The sequence below is a fragment of the Nelumbo lutea genome, chromosome 5, assembly GCF_056320005.1.
Source record: "Nelumbo lutea isolate HS-2025 chromosome 5, American lotus-T2T, whole genome shotgun sequence".
In the NCBI taxonomy this organism is placed as follows: domain Eukaryota; kingdom Viridiplantae; phylum Streptophyta; class Magnoliopsida; order Proteales; family Nelumbonaceae; genus Nelumbo; species Nelumbo lutea.
Genome location: NC_142688.1, coordinates 30,635,077 through 30,654,994, shown reverse-complemented (window position 1 = coordinate 30,654,994; position 19,918 = coordinate 30,635,077). Strand labels below are relative to the sequence as shown.

Sequence of the window (19,918 nt, the reverse complement as noted above, 5' to 3'; positions counted from 1 at the left end):
GAGGTCTGATAAGCAAGCAATATCACATCTTGACCTGATTTAAGACCATCCATTGTGGGAATAATCGTGTAGTCACTGATGGCATTCCTCCCTGTTGGCTGTTGCTAAATGCGGCATACATGCGACTATGCTAAAAATTAACCGAATGGCAAATAGGGCAATAACGTGAGATCATGACCACAGACCACCATGCCACGTGGTAACTTTTAGATGTTATATTTGCCACGTTGCATCATGATACCATATTGGGCCGTTTACAAAGATGAAGCAGCAGCAGTGTAGCAGTATCACCACTCATCACCCTCTCACAGTTATCACTTCTCTTAATTACATCACTGAATAAGGAAATGAAATTGAACGGTCTCAACTCTCAATCAGGAGCCCGGCTCACGGGGGTGGTGTATTGCGGGTAGCCGTGGGCAGGGTTTTAGATCTGGAGTCCTCAATCAGACATGGAATGTTGACTTTTGGACTGTTGGATTTCTCTTTTTAATCTTTATCCTTGGGCTGTGGTTTGATGGTGGGAGTGGGACCCATCCATTTCCTATCCTTGTTCCCTGTCTTGTTCGACAGTATTTATAACCATTTTATCGAATCAACCAATCGACACATATAAACTATAGAAGAACCCTAGGCTACCTTTTCCTGCGCATCTCCTCCTCCTTTCTCACTGGAAGCTTCTACTGAGACGCTTCGTGCTTTCTGTTCGTCTAATTTGTATCTGATATCTCCGTAATGGCCAAGAAACGAAAGGTCGAGGGAGAGCTTGACTTGTTAGGCGCCGAGCCTGACGCAAATGGTTCCGACGAGGAGGCAGGAGAAGAAGAGGAGGAAGAAGAAGATATCACGAAGGTTCTCGAACCCTTCAACAAAGAACAACTCATCGATCTTCTTCGCTGGGCCGCGTCGAACGATCCCAAAGTTCGCGACGAGATCAACCGAGTTGCAGACCGCGACCCGGTCCACCGTAAGCTCTTCGTCCATGGGCTTGGTTGGGAAACCACCTCGGAGAAGCTCCGAGAGTTTTTCTCCCAGTATGGTGAGCTCGAAGACTGCAACGTCGTCGTTGATAAAGCTACTGGTAAATCGAAGGGCTATGGATTCTTACTCTTTAAGCACCGTCGTGGCGCAACAAAAGCCCTGAAAGAGCCTCAGAAGAAGATTGAGAGTCGGATGACCGCGTGCCAACTTGCGTCGACCGGTCCTGTCAATCCTTCTCATTCGAATCCGAGCACGCACGCCCAGCAATCGCAGCAGACGCATCTGGGCTATCATCCATCACAAGATACGCTAGCAAGGAAGATTTATGTGGGTAACGTACATTCCGATATTCCTTCTGATAAATTGCTCGCTTTCTTCTCCAAGTATGGCGAAATTGAAGAGGGTCCGCTAGGTTTCGATAAACAGACTGGGAAATCTAAAGGGTTTGCACTTTTCATTTATAAGACTACTGAAGGGGCGAGAAAGGCATTAGAAGAACCAAATAAGAGCTTTGATGGGCACCAGTTGTATTGCCAGAAGGCGACCGATAGCCACAAGCTCAGGGCCGCTGCTGCTGCAGCTTCTGCGTCTGGGAATGCTCCTAGTAGTGGTGGGTTTAGTGCACCGAGTGGCGGTGGGTTCAATGCACCGGGTGGTATTGGTTTCGGGGGTCTAGGTGGTGCAGGTTTCAATGCTTCAGATGGTTCTATGGCTCACCAAGTTTCCGCAGCTCCTGCTGCTTTATTAGGTCAGGGTCTTCTAGCAGGTGGCCTTCCATTTGGCCAGGGGATCCCACCGAATCAGGCAGCTCTTGCTTTACTGGCTGCTGCTGGGCAGAATCCTGCTGCATTTGGAGTTCCTCCAGCTGTTATTGCATCGTTAAACCCCGCCTTGGCAGCTGCGATGAATGCAGGTCCCCAGCCAGTGGCACCGTCAACAATGCCCCAGACAATGACAGGTTATGGAATGGGGAACCCAGGGTATCAGAACCCACAAACTCATCAGGCTAACAACTATCAGAGTGGCCCAATGGGGCAAGGCCCCGCCCCACATTCTGCTATGGGAACCATGGGAGGATATGTGGCACGCTAGGTATGATCTTCTATTCTGTTGGTCTCTTTAAGTTTATGGTTTGAGGATTAACTGCTTTCCGAAATTTCTTCGGCATTTGGTAGTTGCTAATCTCATTTTACTTTGTTTTTAGTCTGATTATATGGAACGTGATTATTCGTCTTGCTTTAAAGAAAGGATGACTTTTGAGCTGTGGCCGCCTGGGGGAACGAACATGTTGAGATGCATCGATTATTCAGAAAAGGAACTGCTTTTATTTTAGTTTTTTCCTTTTTTCTTTTGATCTTTTTATGGGTGTATTTGTTATGGGAATTTTCCATGTTGTACATTTTCTTAGAAGTTTTGCCGAGTTCCTGTAACAAATACTATCGTATTTCATTTTCTTACTTGTTTTTGCTCGTGAACTAAGTTTTGGAGGCTTATAATGAAGATGATTTTGGACAAACCTTGCCGGATTATTTCTTTACATCCTTATTTTTGTTTTAGCGTTGTTAACTTTGAAAAGGTTGCTATTGTCAACTGCATTGTGAAAAATGGTTTAAGATCTGTCATGTTTGATACATTTGGTGCCTCTTATTTTCTGCTGAGGAATTTATTGAGTCAAGGCTAACTAATTATACCATTTTCTGCCAAGCTAATTATACTATTTAATTGTATATGCACTTCATGAACTGAGTTTTCATATTCTGGTGCTTTACTTTGGTAACATTCAATAGGTTTAGTTGTGCAACATGGCCTATCTTGCTTCACAAGATTCTTGTTATAGTCAATTAGACATTCAAAATGATGGATCATGCCTTCATAATGAATGAGGAGACTTTTCAACAAGAGTTTGATATGACACATCATTTCATGTCATGAAAGGAGGATTCAAGGCTTCTATACCTTTTCAATGTAAGTATCTTTGAGCTACTTTTCCTTTGGTGTTGGCTATCATCTTATTTTCCATGTTAACACGTATAATTGCTTGTGTAGCTTGTGCTTATGCTATGTCCCCCCTTTCATGGATAAGCTATTATTATTATTTTTTTCTGACTGCTACATACACTATTTATTGCTTGGGGCCTTGGGGAACTTCTATCATATGATTAGAGTTTGCTGGTGCCTGATTCAGTGGTTTGTGGTGCCATTTGTTAAAGTTCTAATGAGATGTTGAAACTGAATGGGAATATATTTCTTGTGGGTTTAGTTAAATTAATGCATTACTTCAATACTTGTTTGCTAATGGAGCCTAAAGTACACATGTATATACTTGATTTAATAGTATTGGCTTGATGTAAACTATCATTACTTGTTTGATAAGAATATTAGTTTGTCTCTTTCATTTCATTTGGCTAGGAAATTTAAGGGTTTCAAATTTATTTTGTGCTTAACTTTAGTCATTTTAATTTTCTTGATGGGTTAAGCGTCTGGAATAGGCCAGATTACCCAGATTTTACTGTACTAACGAAACCCAGTTGTACCAACCAGACCAGGCAGACCCAAATGCCAAGGCTCTGCGACTCAGTATGAAACCACATCCTGGTTCATTTGTTTTGGGACTTCACTAATGAAGTCATTCCCTTGATCTGAACTTGAGACTGCTGCCTGTGAGTGGGAACCAACTGCCACTGAGCTACATGTGGATTGGTTAGTTATTCTCGAACTTTGATGCGATGCAACTTAACTTGGTGTAGCCGTATCTATGTGTCACAATGTCTATCTTCTATTGTTAAATCTTGTATAGTTACTTGTTTAGATGATAAGTTTTCCCAACTGGAATCCTCTAATTGCACAACGGTCTGGAGAATCTTTAGATAATAGGTAATTGCTCATTTTAAGCCTTTATGTAATTTACACATTAAATAAAGTGTAGTTAGATGTTAATACTAATTAGTTCTATAATTTAACCATAAGTTAATTAAAATGGGCTAACTCGTTAGCAAAACAAGGTACCACCAGGGAAGAGTTCTTCTGGAGTCAATATAATGTAATAATGGAAAATTGGGTTGGGAGGGGACTGCCAAGCTCTGGTTGAGGGTCTGATTGTGTGCTCTTTTATTTATTTGATAGGACTCATTCTTGTAGTAGAGCCATAATTTCAGCTCTCAGGGAGTCTCCCACACCTATGGGACCAGAATATGGTGCCATCAGTCTGCCCTCCCCATCCTTGAAGACTCCCCCAGCTTCAGAGGGTCCTGGATTACCGAAGGAACTTCCGTCAAAGTTTAATTTTACCCTTTGTTGAATTGCAGGTATCCAATAAGGCTGAAACACAGGCTGTCTAATTGAAGAATTTGTCACTGTTGACCACTCCCTTAGCATATCATCCACTAAAAAGTCCTTGAAAAAGTCAGTAACTTCCAGCCAGTGTATAACTTTAATGGCTATGCAGTGAATGACTTGTTTTTTTGATCTTTCTACCCTTCAGTTGCTCCTTTTCTTCCATAAAGACCAAAGGATGGCTGCTCTTGTTGCCCTCCACACCACTTTACCTCTTTTCTTTGATAGTGTGAAGAAACTTGGGTCGAAAAGGCTTGCCACATCCGGGGGTGGGGTCCACTTACAACCAAAAAGGGAAGAAAACCAATTCCCCACAAAAGAAGCAAATGGACAGGATAGTAATAGATGTTTAATTGTCTCACCATTTCCCAAGCAAAGGCAACAAGCATGAGGAGAGAGGCAGTAAGCCTGTAATTTGGCCTCCTTTTGTGTAAATTATCCATACTATTGATTTTTTGGAGCACCACCTCCCAACAAAAGGCTCTTATTTTTGGAGGTACATGATTACACCAAACTTCCTTTGTAGGGAAGGAACATTACCAGGTGTGAGGATTGAAGGATGGCATAGTAAAAGGAAGTACAGGTAAAGGAGCCATTTGAGACTCCTTTAACCATCTCCTTAATTCCAGACTCCGGGAGTTTTCATTAGCATGCACAGAAGAAATCACTCTCACTTTGTTGAGGGACAAGTAGTAGATAGGTGGAAATTTGTCTTTAAGAGGTGTATCCCCATGCTAGACATCTTCCCAGAAACACACTTTATTGCCAACACAAGCATCATACTTGATATATGAGAGAAAAGAAGGTAGCAAGCTATGGATTGCTTTCCAAGGAGATGCTCGTGCGTGATGCCCTAGGATAAAACCAACATCCTATCTGTCGTTTGCTAAGTCATGAATGCTTACAATTACATTATGCCACAAGTTTTCTTGTTCCAAAGGAAACCTTCATAATCATTTATGTAGCAATTCCTAGTTCCTGAGTTTTATATTTCCTATCCCCAGGCCTTCACTATCCCTGCTCCTTGGTACCACCTCCCACTATCCCAAATGATATTTTTTTTTGTATCCCTTGTCTCCCACAAAAAATCCCTCATCAATTTCTCTAGTTAATTGGCCACTTTTGTAGGGATCTTAAAGGTAGATAGGTAGTAAACTGGCAAATTAGTCAAGGTTGACTTTATTAGAGTTATCCTACCCCCTAAAGAGATATAACTTCTCTTCCATCCTGCAAGCCTTTTTGTGAACCTTTCCACTGACGGATCCTGAAAGCTATCAAAATTTGGGTCCCCCCCAAGGGTAATCCGAGGTCTATTTCCTAGAGAATTATAATTTGTATCTACAAGTATAAGACTATAAGTTACTATTTACAAGTTTGAATACCAAGTTTTGCTAGAATGTCTTGAACTGATTTTGCAAGGGAGTATGTTAAAGACGTGAAGGGGGGAAAGGCTATATCTATTTTGCACTTTAGAGCAAATTTCGCATAGGAGGTATAAGCCACTTGAGGGTGGGTCTTGACGCAATGGTTGGGTTGCCCTATTGCGACCTGGGTGACCAAAGTTCAAATCTTGGAAACAACTTTTGTATGTGCAGAGGTAAGGCTGTGTACATCTGTCCCTCCCTAGACCTCACATTGGTGGGACACTCATGCACTAGATTGTCTTCTTTTAGGTATAAACTGGTTAAAACATCATTGGGCTGGCATCTAGCATGGAGTGAGTGAATGTAAAAGTTGCTCGGAAGAGGTAAAATTAAGGTGCTGAAATGCATTGACTGAATTTGAATTGGAGAAAAAGAAGGTAGATTTTATGTGTAGTATTGAGAGGTTTAATACTACAGATACACCCCTTACGACTCAGACACTGAATTCTTAGTGGAAAAAAGAACAAAAAAAGCGATCTTGATAGGGCCATTGGAAAATGCTTTTATGCCAATGTTTTATCATTTAATTTGACGAATATATATATATATATATATATATATAGAGAGAGAGAGAGAGAGAGAGAGAGAGAGAGAGAGAGATTAATGAATTATAGTAAATCATGAAAACAATATGGTTGTACAATTATGTTTGATGGATGGACTGGCGAAAAAAATAGGTTCATTATTAATTTTGTTGTCAATAGTCCAAGGGGTCATTTGATAACAGCTGAAGTGGTTGAACTCCAATGCTATTTATGTTTCTAAGGAGGTTATGGGCTCCTTAATGGCTGAAGTTGAAGTTAAGCATATTATAATACCTTGAGTTATTTATTGTCTAATTATTGTATCATTATTAATGCATCTGATTCCATTAAATAAGGGGATCTTCTTTTTAAGTATCTTGATGATGTTGAAGAGAGAGGTAGGAGAGGATAATGTGGTTCAAGTTATGTACTTGCTGAAAAAAGTTGATGGAAAAGAGGATACAGTTGTATTTATCGGTTTGGATGGGTTTTGTGCTTGATGAGGAGTTTCTATGTCCAACAGTTACTCGATTTGCCATTTGCTTATTTGACTTTGCAAAGCATTTATAAACAGAAGCAACCTCTCCAATCAATGTTTGCTTGCTTTGAAAAGTGGAATGAGAGTCAGTGGAGTAAAGATCTTTAGGGGATGAAGGCAAAGCATGCAATAATTGTTTGATAGCAATAATTGTTGTTCATAAAAAAGGCCTAAAGACTATTTTGTCAATTGTTGCAATATTAACAAGTTGATCTCAATGCTTTCTTTGCATGCAATGGTGGATTTAGAAAAGGAGCAAGTTATATTTTCTTGTGGTGGTAGACATAGGAAATATATGCCCATTTGGAATAAGATTGATGAAAGATAGATCCTTTAATTGCACAACTGTCTAAATGCAATAAATTACTTCTTGAACCCACGACTAGATTATGAACCAAATCTTTTAAATGATGAAGAAGAAGGGTTTTTTGAGTGCATGAAGAGGATGGTTCTTAATAGACATTAATGTGCCCATTAGACCTGGCAATTGGGTTGGGTGGGTCGGGTTCGGGTTGGGTCAAGGTACTTTGGGTTGATTTTGGGTCGGGTTATCAAATGCTAGACCCTAACCCTAAATGTTCGGGTTAGGGTTGACCAATGGGTCAATTCAGGTCATCCCAAAAAATAATTGAAATTAAAAAAAAAAAGAAAAATGCCAAAAATTAGAAGAATTAACCTTAAAATTCCAAATATAAAATAAAAAGCTTGAACATTTAACAATTTAATGAGTAAACAATAAAAAAGTAAAGACTAAATAGAAAAAATTAAAGAGTGGAAACTTCTAACAATGCATAAATAATCCCAATTAGACTTGACAATCGGGTCAGCAGGTTGACCCATGACCCAACCCAACCCAACCCAGTTTTTTTCGGGTTGGGTCGGGCAGGTCATTTTCACATTCAGGTAGCTAAATATGAGACCCTAACCCTGCTTTCGGGTTGGGTTGGGTTGGGTCGGGTTTGCGGGTTGGGTCAACTTTTTTCCAGGTCTAGTGCCCATAGATTGCCAATTGGACATGTATGACAAAGCACGTGAGACTTTGGTTGTCAATTGATACTAGGAAGAGGCAATCTCTTGATAACTAGTTTATTTGATAATCAAATTTTAATAATTAGTGCGCGTAATTATTTTGTAGATATATTGAAACTTTTTTTTTGATAAGTAACAAAATTTCCATTGATATTAAAAGTACAATTTGTGCATATCATAATTCCAAGGAGAGGTTGAATTACCTTGCTCTCCGAAGAAAACAAGAACATTACAATTGAGCCCAATATCATGTATGGATGGAGGTTTGTAGCTTGGACCAAAGTTTGCAATCACCTCCTCCCAATACTCTTGAAGCATGGGTTATTTGTTAATTTAAAAGATGATGCATTAGAATAAAAGCATCTTGCAATGGCCCTATCAACATCATTTTTTTGATATTTTTCCACTGAATTTAGTGTTTGTTGTCGTGGCTCAGATGAAATAAATTGATCCATGGGTCCCGATGGTTGTGGTGAAAATGATTAATGAGTCTCATTTCCACTTACACTTCCTATAAACCCCTTGAATCTAGGATTAGGAGTCATCAAACTTCCATGTTGTGGAGTCATGAGAGGTTCCGGTTAAGCCTCCTGACAAGGTTCAATATCATGCCCCGTATCATGTGTATCATATTGTATTGGTGGCTTAATGATGTGCCCCTACAGGGGTCGTATTAGGGTCTTACTTTGTTTAGGGGGTAGACTAGCCTTAGACTGATCCCTCTGAATCAGTTTCAAAGAAAAAAAAGGGGGAGAGCAAGCTTCAATACAGGCCGATACGCCCCTACCCGCATAGTCTTTTTCAATCCATATTCCTAAGCAAAATCTTTTCTAGTAAATTCTAGCCTCCAAACTTGTAAACAACAAATCAACAATTTGTAGTCTTGTTCTTAGACACTGGCACCTAACACCTAATTACAAAAATAAAAAAAAGCAAGTTGATCAAAAAAAAAAAAACAAGATGAATTAAATACTTCAATTCATCACTTTCAAATTCTTAATTTCTAATTTCTACTTGCTACAAAACTATAACTAAAATTATACAAATTGAAGTAACAATAATTCGCAAATCACAGCATCAAAGTTTTAATAATATAATTAAATATAGGAAGTAGAAATAATCATGGTTTTGAAAATATGACCAGAAATGGAACAACTTTGACCACTGGTTCTTGGGTCAAATGGTCTGATTGTCTAGTCTGAACCCTGGTGAGATGGTTGTTGTGTCCAATATCGAACCTGAGCGGTTCTCGAGGCAGTCATTCTGACTGTCTGGTCTGGTCTGTTTTTCAAAACCGTGGAAACAATTATAAAGCAATACAATACAATACAATACAATAATAGATTTAAGTAATTAATTTGTCAATTAAAAATGAAAGTATTCACAATCTAATTTCCAGAACTATCTACAATTTTACATCAGCAAATTCACATTTAACAATTTATAGTATGTCTACCTTCAATATCAATAATTAACAGAATGGGCCAAATTAAGTGGTCCAAGAACTGATAGAAGTTGCTTGAAGGCTGCAGCAGGGTGGTCTGTGGTGTCTCAGTCCTTTTAAGATCTTCTATAAAGATAACAAGAAAAAAAAAGAAAAAGTGAGTCCGAACACAGCTACCAAGGATATTTTTTTTAATGCAGTTCTGTTTAAGCTCAAGGCTAAAGCCACTGAATTGAGAAAGAAGGGGAAAAAAAGAAATTAACAAAGAAAGAAAGAAAGAGGACGGACACGCTTGACTCGAGAAGAAGGAAAAAAACCAATGCAACAGGAGGAGGAAAAAGAAAAAAAAAAGAACTAAAATGTCTGCAGCTCAGTTTGGACATTGACTGAACTGAATCGAGAAGTAGAAGTAAACATACCTGAATCGAACTATCAAATGTTTAAGGAAACTGGTTGCAGAGCTGGTCCATTATTGCAGTTTGAGCCATAATGTTTTACAATGCAAACTGAATCGATTCTAATGTTTTGCAATTAAAACAATGATAATATACAATAGAGGTCACGATAATATTGTGGCCCCGCCAACAAATTAAAAAAATTATAACTTATAAAATAATTAAAATAAATTATATCTTAAGTCCTGAAGAAAATGAGGCACACACCTCTATATAAACTGTGTTAAAGACGTATGCCTCTGTATACGCCTCTATACAAGAGGCTTATGCCTCAGAGATCTCAGTGCTTCTCCTATATGCCTCGAGGTGTGTATAGAGGCGTATGCCTCAGCGATCTCAGTGCTTGTCCTATATGCCTCAAGGTGTACACCTTCCGTGCCTTTTAAAAACAGTGGTTGTATGTGGTTATTTGGAAGTTGAAAAGGAATCTTGAGTTGGGATTTTGGGATTTAGAACTGAAGTATTGAATCTTTTGACTATTTGACTTTTCAAATTAAGTCTTATGCAGGTTGTCATGCTTAAAATATTTGTTTTTATTAATATGGTGATTCATTACAAGAAATTTCTTACACTATAAAAAATACATGCGGCTATGCCTCTTAATTCTGAACGACACCTCATGCCTCCAGGTAGTAGAATGCCTTGCATCACACCTCTGCATTTTAAAACATTTATCTTGTCTATGGCTCCATATCATTTTGTTTTGGTTATGAATGTTGGTTAACTATATATTTACAAGCAGATGCCGTGTTATATATAGGGTTGAGCATGGTCAGTTTGGAACTGGAATCTACTATGTTAAGATTGGATCCAGGGTTCTGTTCTGGCCTTGTTGGTTCAAGCCAAGTTCAATTCCAAGGCTGATTCCACCAATCCCAACCAAGGTTGGGTTGGGTTGGGTAAATCCCTAGACCCTGGAACCGGCCTGGGTGGGGGTTGGTTGCAAGAATTTGCATCCAGACCCTACCCTATAACAGATTGGGTATTCATTTAGTTCCAGGTAGAACCTATTCTTTTGCGCTCACCCCTAGTTGTATAATTGTTTGTGCTACATGGTCTTGATTGGTGAAATTATGGAATGGTAGACCTATGAAATGATGTTTTATATTCAAAAGGTTTCAAGTTTGGATTGATGTCCAATTAAGATACACTGGAGGGACTATTTTGGATGGTTGGTACCTAGGTTTGGTTTTCCATAAGAAGGTAGTTCTTGAAGGACATGCTAAGCATTGTGTTGTTGGAGTGGAGGCATGGAGATATGCTTCTAGATTGTTTGTATGACCAACCACGATTATAAAGTCAAGTTATCTAGGTGATTCAAGGTGACAGTGCCTAGTTGGCTAATCGCCTAGGCAGGCACTTAGGCGATAAAAGGTTTATGAAATAAAAAGAAACTAATTTTAACAGAGAAGTTCCATATCAAATTAGCAACTAAAGACTGCTTTAATTTTAAATGGTGTAACTTAAGATTGAGAGTGCCAGCTATGTTGCATGGAGCGGAGCCTTGGGCTGTCAAGAAACATGTCCAGAAAATGAATGTGGCAGATATGCGAATGCTAAGATGGATGAGTAGGAAAACTAGAAAGGATAGGATTGGGAATGAAGTTATCTGTAGGAACTTGGGAGTGTTCTATATAAGTGATAAAATGAGAGAGAATAGACTAAGGCCCTGTTTGGTTCGCGGGAATAGGGGTCCGGAATTGGAATGGGCTATTCAGATTCCAACTGTTTGGTTGGGCGGAATTGGAATCCCATTACCATTCCTACTGGAATGGCGTTCCCCCATTTTTAGGGAATGGCCATTCCCTGCCCCTCCCTTGGGAATGAAATCCCATTCCTGCTGATTTTAATTTCCATTCCCATTCCTGTCTGAAACAAACAAACTGGGAATGGACCATTCCAATTCCGATTCCATAGGATTTCAATTCCGACTCTGAACCAAAAGGACTCTAAGATGGTTTGGGCACTTGCATAGAAGACTTCCAACTGCACCAGTTAGAAAAAAGTGATGTTACAAATTGAAGGGGCTAGAACTTGGGGTAGATAAAAAAGAACATGGGTAGAAGTAGTAAGAAATGATTTAAACACTAATAATTTAACATTGGATATGGCGTTGAATAGAACAGATTGGTGAAACAGGATTCTTGTAGCCGACTTCATATAGTTGGGACAAGGCATGGATGATAATGATGATGAACATAAGATTGAGAGTGGCAAGTAAAAGAGAAAAAGAATAAGACCGGAGCTGTTGTTTTATTTAATAAGATGTATCTGCACACATATTGGTAACACATGTAGCAATATGAATGGTATTATAATAAGGCGTTTGTCTTGTCATTTTTGTCACCTAAGTAGGTGAATAGTTGCCTAGGAAAATGCCTTGGAGCTACAAGTCAAGGTATTTACGCAAGGTGCCCAGACAAGAGTGCCTAGTTACCGCCTAGTTACCTCCTTGACAACTATGTGACCAACATTTACCAATATGGGCAGAATATTGTTAATGGAAGTTATTACTCATTCTTTAATGCCATATGGGGAGAATAATGGGCAACCAAGAAGCAATTCGTATATAGGATGCATGTGATTAGTGATGTTGATATTTGATAATTTATGTGATTAGGAAGTACAAAATAAAAGATGAGTGCATTGTGGGAACCTAGGAATAGCCCTAAAAGATGACAAGTTGTGAGAGAAGTCAACTGAGATGAGTTGGCTATACGCTTTCAAGATGAATGATTGCATCTGGTGAGAATTAAACAAAGTATGTTCAAATTAAACCACAGCACACCTTCCATGGTCAAGCACTCCTAGTAATTGCTACTCAATTCAACTCAGCTTTAGTCCCAACCGTTTTTGGGTTGGCTAGATGTTTTTGTGTTGGCTGCCAACCTGATGCAGCTCTGATTTATCCGGGCTTGGGTTCAGAGCTAAAACTGGCAGAATTTACCTAGATGCATAGCAACACAGAATTGACCTGTGGGCCTAGACCAGATTCCATTTCTTCTTTCGAATTCCTAAGCTTTGGGGTATCTAACAGGGTATGGTTGGTAAAACTACCGTATTGAAAGCTATGATCAATTATATATTTCTGAGTAGTGAATTCCAACACTATTTTGTCTAAATAAAAAAAATCCCGATACTCATTGTGTATTTTCCCCATTAGTATCTTGCCCTCGTATCTCCTGTTATTGACAATTATCTTCTCAACTTTATCCTCACCAAATAAGATCTTGCATAAGGTTTGCTTCGATGGTGTTGGTCTCATTGCTTACAAACCCTTGTATGCACTAAACCATAATAAAAGCTATAAAACATGTATTTATAAAAAAACTGGAAATTCATTTTACAAGTGTAGTGGCATGTATATAAAGAGTATAAAATGCTGCACCTAAGTTTCATCCCTGTTGTACCTGTCTAACGAATGTAGAAACTCCAACCTTTACTCAAGCATCAATTAAGCAGGCATCCATTTTTTTGATACTAATGATACGAGCTGCCCTTAAACTCCAACCTTGTCTGTTCATTCCTATTTGGAAAATTAATTGGACTGCTAATGATTTTGTTGGATAAAAAAGTGGAACTGAGCTGCCCTTAAATTGCAACTAAGGCTCCGTTTGGTTGCAGTGCAAATTTATTTGCATTAGCATAATGCATAGGGGTGTAAATAGGCTAAGTGTAAATTCTAGTTTGCTTTTGCTTCAGATTTGATTTTGTTATATTTGTTTGTAAGGCTCAGTTTGAAAAGAATACAAATACAAATGTCTACAATACAAATATAAACAAAAAAACAAATACAAGGTTTTGCACTACAAATTTGTATTTGTACTTCCAAACTGAGCCCAAGGAAATCAGGATGATTATTGCATAAAAGTGCTCTTTCTATTGCACTTGTTTTGTTTTTCATCATAGCTGGTTGGTTTTATCTACTAAATGGATGCAAGCTGGGTAGTGTCCTTAGGTCAGCCAATGCACTTTTGACTTAATTTTTCTGTCCACCTGAAATTAATGTTATACTTGCCTGCACCTAATAATGGTTACAGTAGTCCAGCTTCAATAATTATGTTGTGAAAAAACCTATTGGTGGGCTCTCGTAACATTAGTATGCCAATTTTCTTTTACAAAATAATTGCGCCTCATATAAGTGTGTATTGGAATTGCTTTAAGCATTTAGAACTGTGGCCACTTGCCAAATGGAACTTATTCTCGTTTGTCCATCTAGCTCAATAAGGAGCCTGAGTTCTCTGAGATGAGACATGAATAGTTATGGCAGTACCAGAGTGTTCTATAGCTCCTATGACCTTGTACGTAAAATGCTATCTTTATTTCTACCATTATGTATTTTGGTTCAATGGTCAAATACTGTTGATGTCACTCAGCCCTTTTCCCTTTCCATGTCTGGTTCAGTCTTGGTGGAATTGGTGAGAGAAGTATATAGGAGTGGTAGAGCCAATGGTACAGGTTCTCACATGGGCCCTGGCCTGTGGCGATGCTACATAAAAGTAAAAAAAAGCAGCCAAGAAGAGGAAGCCAACCAGCACTCGGAGACGTGTAACCACCGAGAAACTCGATCAACAGATAATTGGTTTGATTTACTCAACTCGAGCCCGTTTCATTTCGCTTTTTGTCCATGATTCAATGAAAGTGTTCTATTCATACATCCTTTGAGAACCAGAAAAATTATCAGGTTGATGCCGAATATTTTTGCCATAAAACATTGTAACAGTAGGGTTGTCGGGATTTTGAGGCGTGTGTTATTATTTTCACCTGCCTCTGTTGTGCAATGAAATGAGGTAATGTTCTGATTAACTTTTCAGTTTAAAGCCTGTTAAGATTGCAGATAGAATAGGGTGCCGGCATTTCCCTTTTGAGGCTATGAGCAACATCGACCGTTTGAACATGTGTGCAACACAAAGAGGAGTTCATTCCAACAGCCTTTACAGTTTGGAGTTCAAATCAGCCCCCCACAAGATTCCCCACCCCCACCTCACTGTCCCACAGAACATCGCTGTGTATTGGGAGCATCTCCTGATGATTATTTCAGAAATGATGATGTCATCATCGGGAGATGTTTCCAATACACGGCGGGGATGTGCTGTGGGATGTTGTGGGGGACTGATTTGGTCTATACAGTAGTTTTGGTTGGAAATATCTCCGTACTTGTGTAATTTATTAATTTATTTTATGGGAGATATTATTCTCAATGCAAGGTTGCTAGGGGCTGCTTGAACGGTGCGAGCATTGACATGCCCTCACAGAAGCTGAGTTCCGCAAAGGGGAGTTTTGATTTTTGAATGGTAAGACGCGTGATCAAGGATCAAAATATCTAAACGCCTGATACCCGAGGTTGGGTTCCTTGGGTATATCACTGGAAAAGGAATTGATTCATTCCCCCAGGGATGCAATTAGGCTTTTTTAATCTACTAGCATGTCAATTAGCTCGGCATCCAATGTGGTCTCAAATCAATGAAGCTCAAGTCGCCTCCAAGGGAGGCAGCAGCAGCTCTGGGCTAGTATTTTTCTGATGCATTCGGGGCATCTTGCTGAGTGACATATTTATGGATTGATACTTCGATTAGCGTTCATTCAACGCTACAATGATATTCTTTAGCCATTGTACTGTTTTTTGCCTTGACCTGGATATGACTTACCCAATTGTAATCAAATGGTAAATTGTTGACACTACCGTAGTTTTACTGTTTTAGTTGGGAGCAAAGGGGCTAATGTTTCAGGGCAATCCAATGCAAGCTGTTCGAACGGGTGGTGAAAGGAAAATTTACCGAGCATTTAGTAGATATTTTGGGAGGATTAGTGATTGTGATTTATTAGGTTAAGGGAATGCTCCTGATGTATGCTGCATTGGCTGCTGTTGGGACTATATCCAGACAGTGGCTTTCTTATGATGCTTTCTTTTGAGACTAGGTGAAGTAGGTTTGGGGCAAAGCATTTGGGAGCTCCTCTTGACAAAATTTGTCTCAACATGATCCATGTCCGCACTTGAACCCACCCTGCATGACATGTGTGGACACGTTTCACCACCTAGAATTGGAATTGCTTTAGCCACTGGTTTTTAGATCAGCAGTTTGATTGTCTGGTTCAAATGGATGACCTGTTAAAAATAATTAAAATAAAATGGCCAAAAATGACTGTCCAAGTTGAATGGGTCAATGGGTCACTGGCCAAGCCAGCAGTTTTTTGCAAAAAAAATAGGTTAAAGATAAAACGGAATCAGTTGCCTGAACTATTTCCAGGCCAAATGGTCCAACTGTCTAGGTCATTGATGCTTCTAAAACCATGCATATTTGCATTTGCACTCTTTCCAAACAGAGCCTAAGGGCTTTATTGGGGAAGAGTGCAATGTATCCTTTATAATTGATTATTAGTTTAAAAGGTCCAATGCAAATGTGCAAGGTTCACTGCAAATGCAAATCACTGGATTAGTATTGAGGGCGTCAGTAAGGGTATATATGTCAGAAGCGGGGATGGTTGAGGGCGTCGGTAAGATTACTGGATTAGTATTCCTTGGAAGTAATTGGAACAAGTTTTAGATAGGCCCCATGTGGAGTGCTTCTTTTTAATCACTTATATAAACACTTATTTTAGGTCAGGACAACCAATAAGCACTTATACGCATTTAGAAAATAAGCACTTTGGGGGTCCTTGTGAAAATGCGGCCCCAGAAGGTTATCCCCAATTCCCCATTCCCATTCCCACAAAGTTTTTTGTGATGTCAATTTTGTTTTATTTTAAAAATTAAAAATAAAATAATTATTCAATTTACAGTCCTATTAAAATAGATTCAAACATATTTAATGATATTTTTAAAAATATTAATATACATAAATACATAACAGGGATACCTATAGGCCAATGAGGATGAAAATTTTGTCATCCCCGTCTTCGTTTGGGGCGGGTTGCTACAGGGATTGAGGGATAGAAAAAAAATTTGCACAAGGACCCCCACCCGTAAGGGTTATATATATATATTAATAACTAACTTGTCGGACTTATTCCATAAAGTCTATCCACTGTAGCCATTACCCATAAGTTTTTTTTTTTTTTTTTTGTTACAATCTCCACATTACTTGTTTGAAAATTTCATGTTCATCTCCACTTGTTTACTATCCCTATTTAATTCTCACTCTATCTGCTTAATGCACATATGTGGTTGGTATAAAGTCAAATTCACTAGTTAACTCCAACATGAACTCTAAATCATTCTTCTTTTTTAGAAGGAATTACCATCTCACAATTGATTGCATTTTCGAAATCCATTAATCTTCTTCTCTTCCCCTACTGCAAAAGAAGTTTTTATTTGTGTGAGAAATTGTGTAGACAGTTTCTAGCCATTTCTTGAGGTCTCTTGAGAATATTATCAATTATTATACTCCAAATTAGGCAATATAACCCTTCATGATTGCCTTTTTTCATTAAGGCTGTGTTCGGTTGTAGTGCAATTTTATTTGCACTGGCAGTGCAAATAAAAAGAACTCAAATTCTGGTTTAATTTTGTTTTGGGTGTTACTTTATCTTACTTCAAGTCTTGATTTGCTTCGTTTGTACTGCAATCAAATAAAATAAGGTAAAATTTGAAATAAAAATAAATAGTAATTTGCACTAAAATCATTTACACTGTCATGGTTTTGCATTAGTACAAATAAAATTGCATTACAACCAAACACAGTCCAAAGAACATAAAAGGCCACTACCCAATGTTGGTCTCATATATCCCGGGCCTTGGGAGGGGTAGATTGGGTATGATTTTAGCCTTTTGCTTTTTTTCGCATAAAATGGTTGCTCTTAGACTTGATCCCGTATTCTCATGCTTAATTAATGGCCTGATATTTTAACATTGCACCAAACAATGGCTCTTCATATAATATTATAACTGTAATGCATCTTTACGACTTGTTCAAATGGTCAAAATACAGGCTATTTTATCAAATGTTTTGATTTTTGGTGTCTCAACATTCAACAACCATGATGTCCGGAGTTGTTGCTTATTTTCTCTTAGGATGTATCAAAGTAGTCTTACCACGAGCTCATTAACCTCATTAATCTACTAATTGGATCTAATGTAGGATATTAAAAACAAAACTTCTCACTTTTGTACAATATATACTAAGATAAAGAAATCAAACCACCTTGACAAAAGATGTATAGAATACTGTTATATAATGAAATTATCCCCCCCCACCCCATCACATAAGGGTGTCAATGGACCGGTTTTGGATTAGACCCCGTCCAATCCAAAATCAATTTGGATGGATTGAACGGATCAACAAGATATATCGAATTGGATCAATCCGGTCCAAAATATTTATTAGATTGGATTGGACCTGGTCCGTCCATAATAATTTTATATTGGATTGGATTGGATTAAGCCAATATCTGATCCATTAGTATAAGATAAGAATACATGTGTCAATGGACCGGGTTTGGATTGAAACCAATCTAAAACAAAATGAATTTGAACAGGACAGTCTAGATATTGAATTGGACTGGTCCAAATTAATAAAAAATATTCATGGGATTGGATTGAATTGAACCTGGTCCATTTATAATAGACTCACAATGGACTAGATCGAATTGAACCAAATCCAGTCCAATTGACACCCCTATCACTACGTACCCTTAAAAAAAAAGCACACCTGAGTTAACTTATCTTCACAGACCTCGTACCCAAGTACAATGGGATTACATGACATAAACCCAGTGTATCTATCGCCACATTACTTACAACAAACATTGAAAAAACTAACCAACATTAAACAACTACCAACTCAGACGAAGACAAAGTCCAATTAGACGTTAGATTGAAATGTGGTCCAACATCCACAACACAAGACAAACTCAACGCTCATTGAATGTATTACTAAATACTCAAGAACTTAATCTGATCTATTCTACTTGATAATTTGGTGATTCATCAACTAATCACTTAATTTAATCTATCCAATCACCTAATTTGAAAAGAATTAGTATCTGCAACTACCACAATGAAATCCTACTTAGTGGATAGAGAGGATCAAACAATTGACCTTTCTCTACTTTTATTTTATTGTGCACAAATGGCCATCCCAAATCTCCGAGAGGCCTTGAGCATTGCCTTCCTCCAACGAATTCCATAAAATAAAGACAAAATTTTCAACGTCCAACTACCAATTAATTCTCTTCTATTAATGCATTATTCTAATAGAATCTTGGGCCCCGTTTGTTTGTGATACAAATGTAAATATACACGGTTCATAAACACCCTCTGTCATGGGAGCAAAGTGGGTTCACAGTAGATTGCATGGGAGCAAACATTAAATGCTTCAACTATTCAAGATGAATATTGGTCAAACACTTGATCGATGCATTCAATAAGCCCGTTTACATCGATAAGAATAAGCGCCTGTTCATTTCCTCTTAATTCTTATCTTTTAATATGAATATTTTAACTTTAAGAGTACTCACAGACTCAAACCAGGGTACAAAAATACCTCAATTCAGCGTTTATATCACAAAGCCTTGAGTCTTGAGACTAGAGATTACGAGTTAGGAGCTTACTAAAGCATTTTTTTAATCCAAGAGCTTAACAATGTTTTATATCATGATTTTCAAAACCAGACCAGATCAGACGATTAGACCGGAAAAACTAGGAACCAGTCACTTTGGCCAAAAACCATTAATTTGGTCAGCAAACCACTGACCTGGGCGATTGAACCGTTCGAACGTTCAACAGTTTTTGGCCATTTTTTTAAATTTTTATTAGAGCAGGCCATCCATTTGATTTGAACGATCAAACCGTTTGACTTCTAACTGACCCCTAAACGGTTCATTATCTAGTTTAATTTTAAAAACATTGCTTTATATAATATATATTGTTAGAGATTACTTCTAAAGACAAGTTCAACCCCATAAACGCATAGTTGCACATGTGACCAGTATTTCAGATGGGCCTGAATCCGCAAGTTTAGGTTTGGTAGCTTTGTCAAAGTTCTTTCGGCCCATATAATTAAAACTTTTTAAAGTAGTATATGATATATCTCATCTGGGTTTCAATTTGAATGCTTAAGATGAGCCTAGAATCAGCAACGAAGTGTTGGATCATAATAGAATGAATCATCATGCTTTGCTTAACTTAGTGGGCTTTTTTTTTTTTTCCAAAATTGCTCGTAAATTGTGGTAGCTAAAAGATCTTAAGTTCT

General features: G+C 38.2%; 1 protein-coding gene across 5 annotated transcripts; it reads left to right on the top strand.

The window, feature by feature from the left end:
• Positions 1-242: 242 nt before the first annotated feature.
• LOC148851408 (UBP1-associated protein 2B-like) lies at positions 243-14,534 on the top strand. Of its 5 annotated transcripts, XR_016099559.1 has the most exons (5): positions 598-2,073; positions 2,769-2,946; positions 3,523-3,681; positions 13,948-14,029; positions 14,133-14,534. XR_016099559.1 is itself a non-coding variant. In XM_088946396.1 (2 exons), exon 1 carries the CDS (start codon positions 736-738, stop codon positions 2,071-2,073), a length of 1,338 nt encoding a protein of 445 aa, XP_088802522.1. In that variant the 5' UTR covers positions 243-735; the 3' UTR covers positions 2,186-2,497. The 5 variants fall into 5 exon arrangements, 1 of the variants encoding a protein (XP_088802522.1); XR_016099558.1 differs by lacking the exon at positions 3,523-3,681; XR_016099561.1 differs by lacking the exon at positions 13,948-14,029.
• Positions 14,535-19,918: the final 5,384 nt, after the last annotated feature.

What these genes read in the sequence shown, in the direction of transcription:
- LOC148851408 (XM_088946396.1), top strand. Translation starts at nt 736, where the DNA reads ATGGCCAAGAAACGAAAGGTCGAGGGAGAGCTTGACTTGTTAGGCGCC.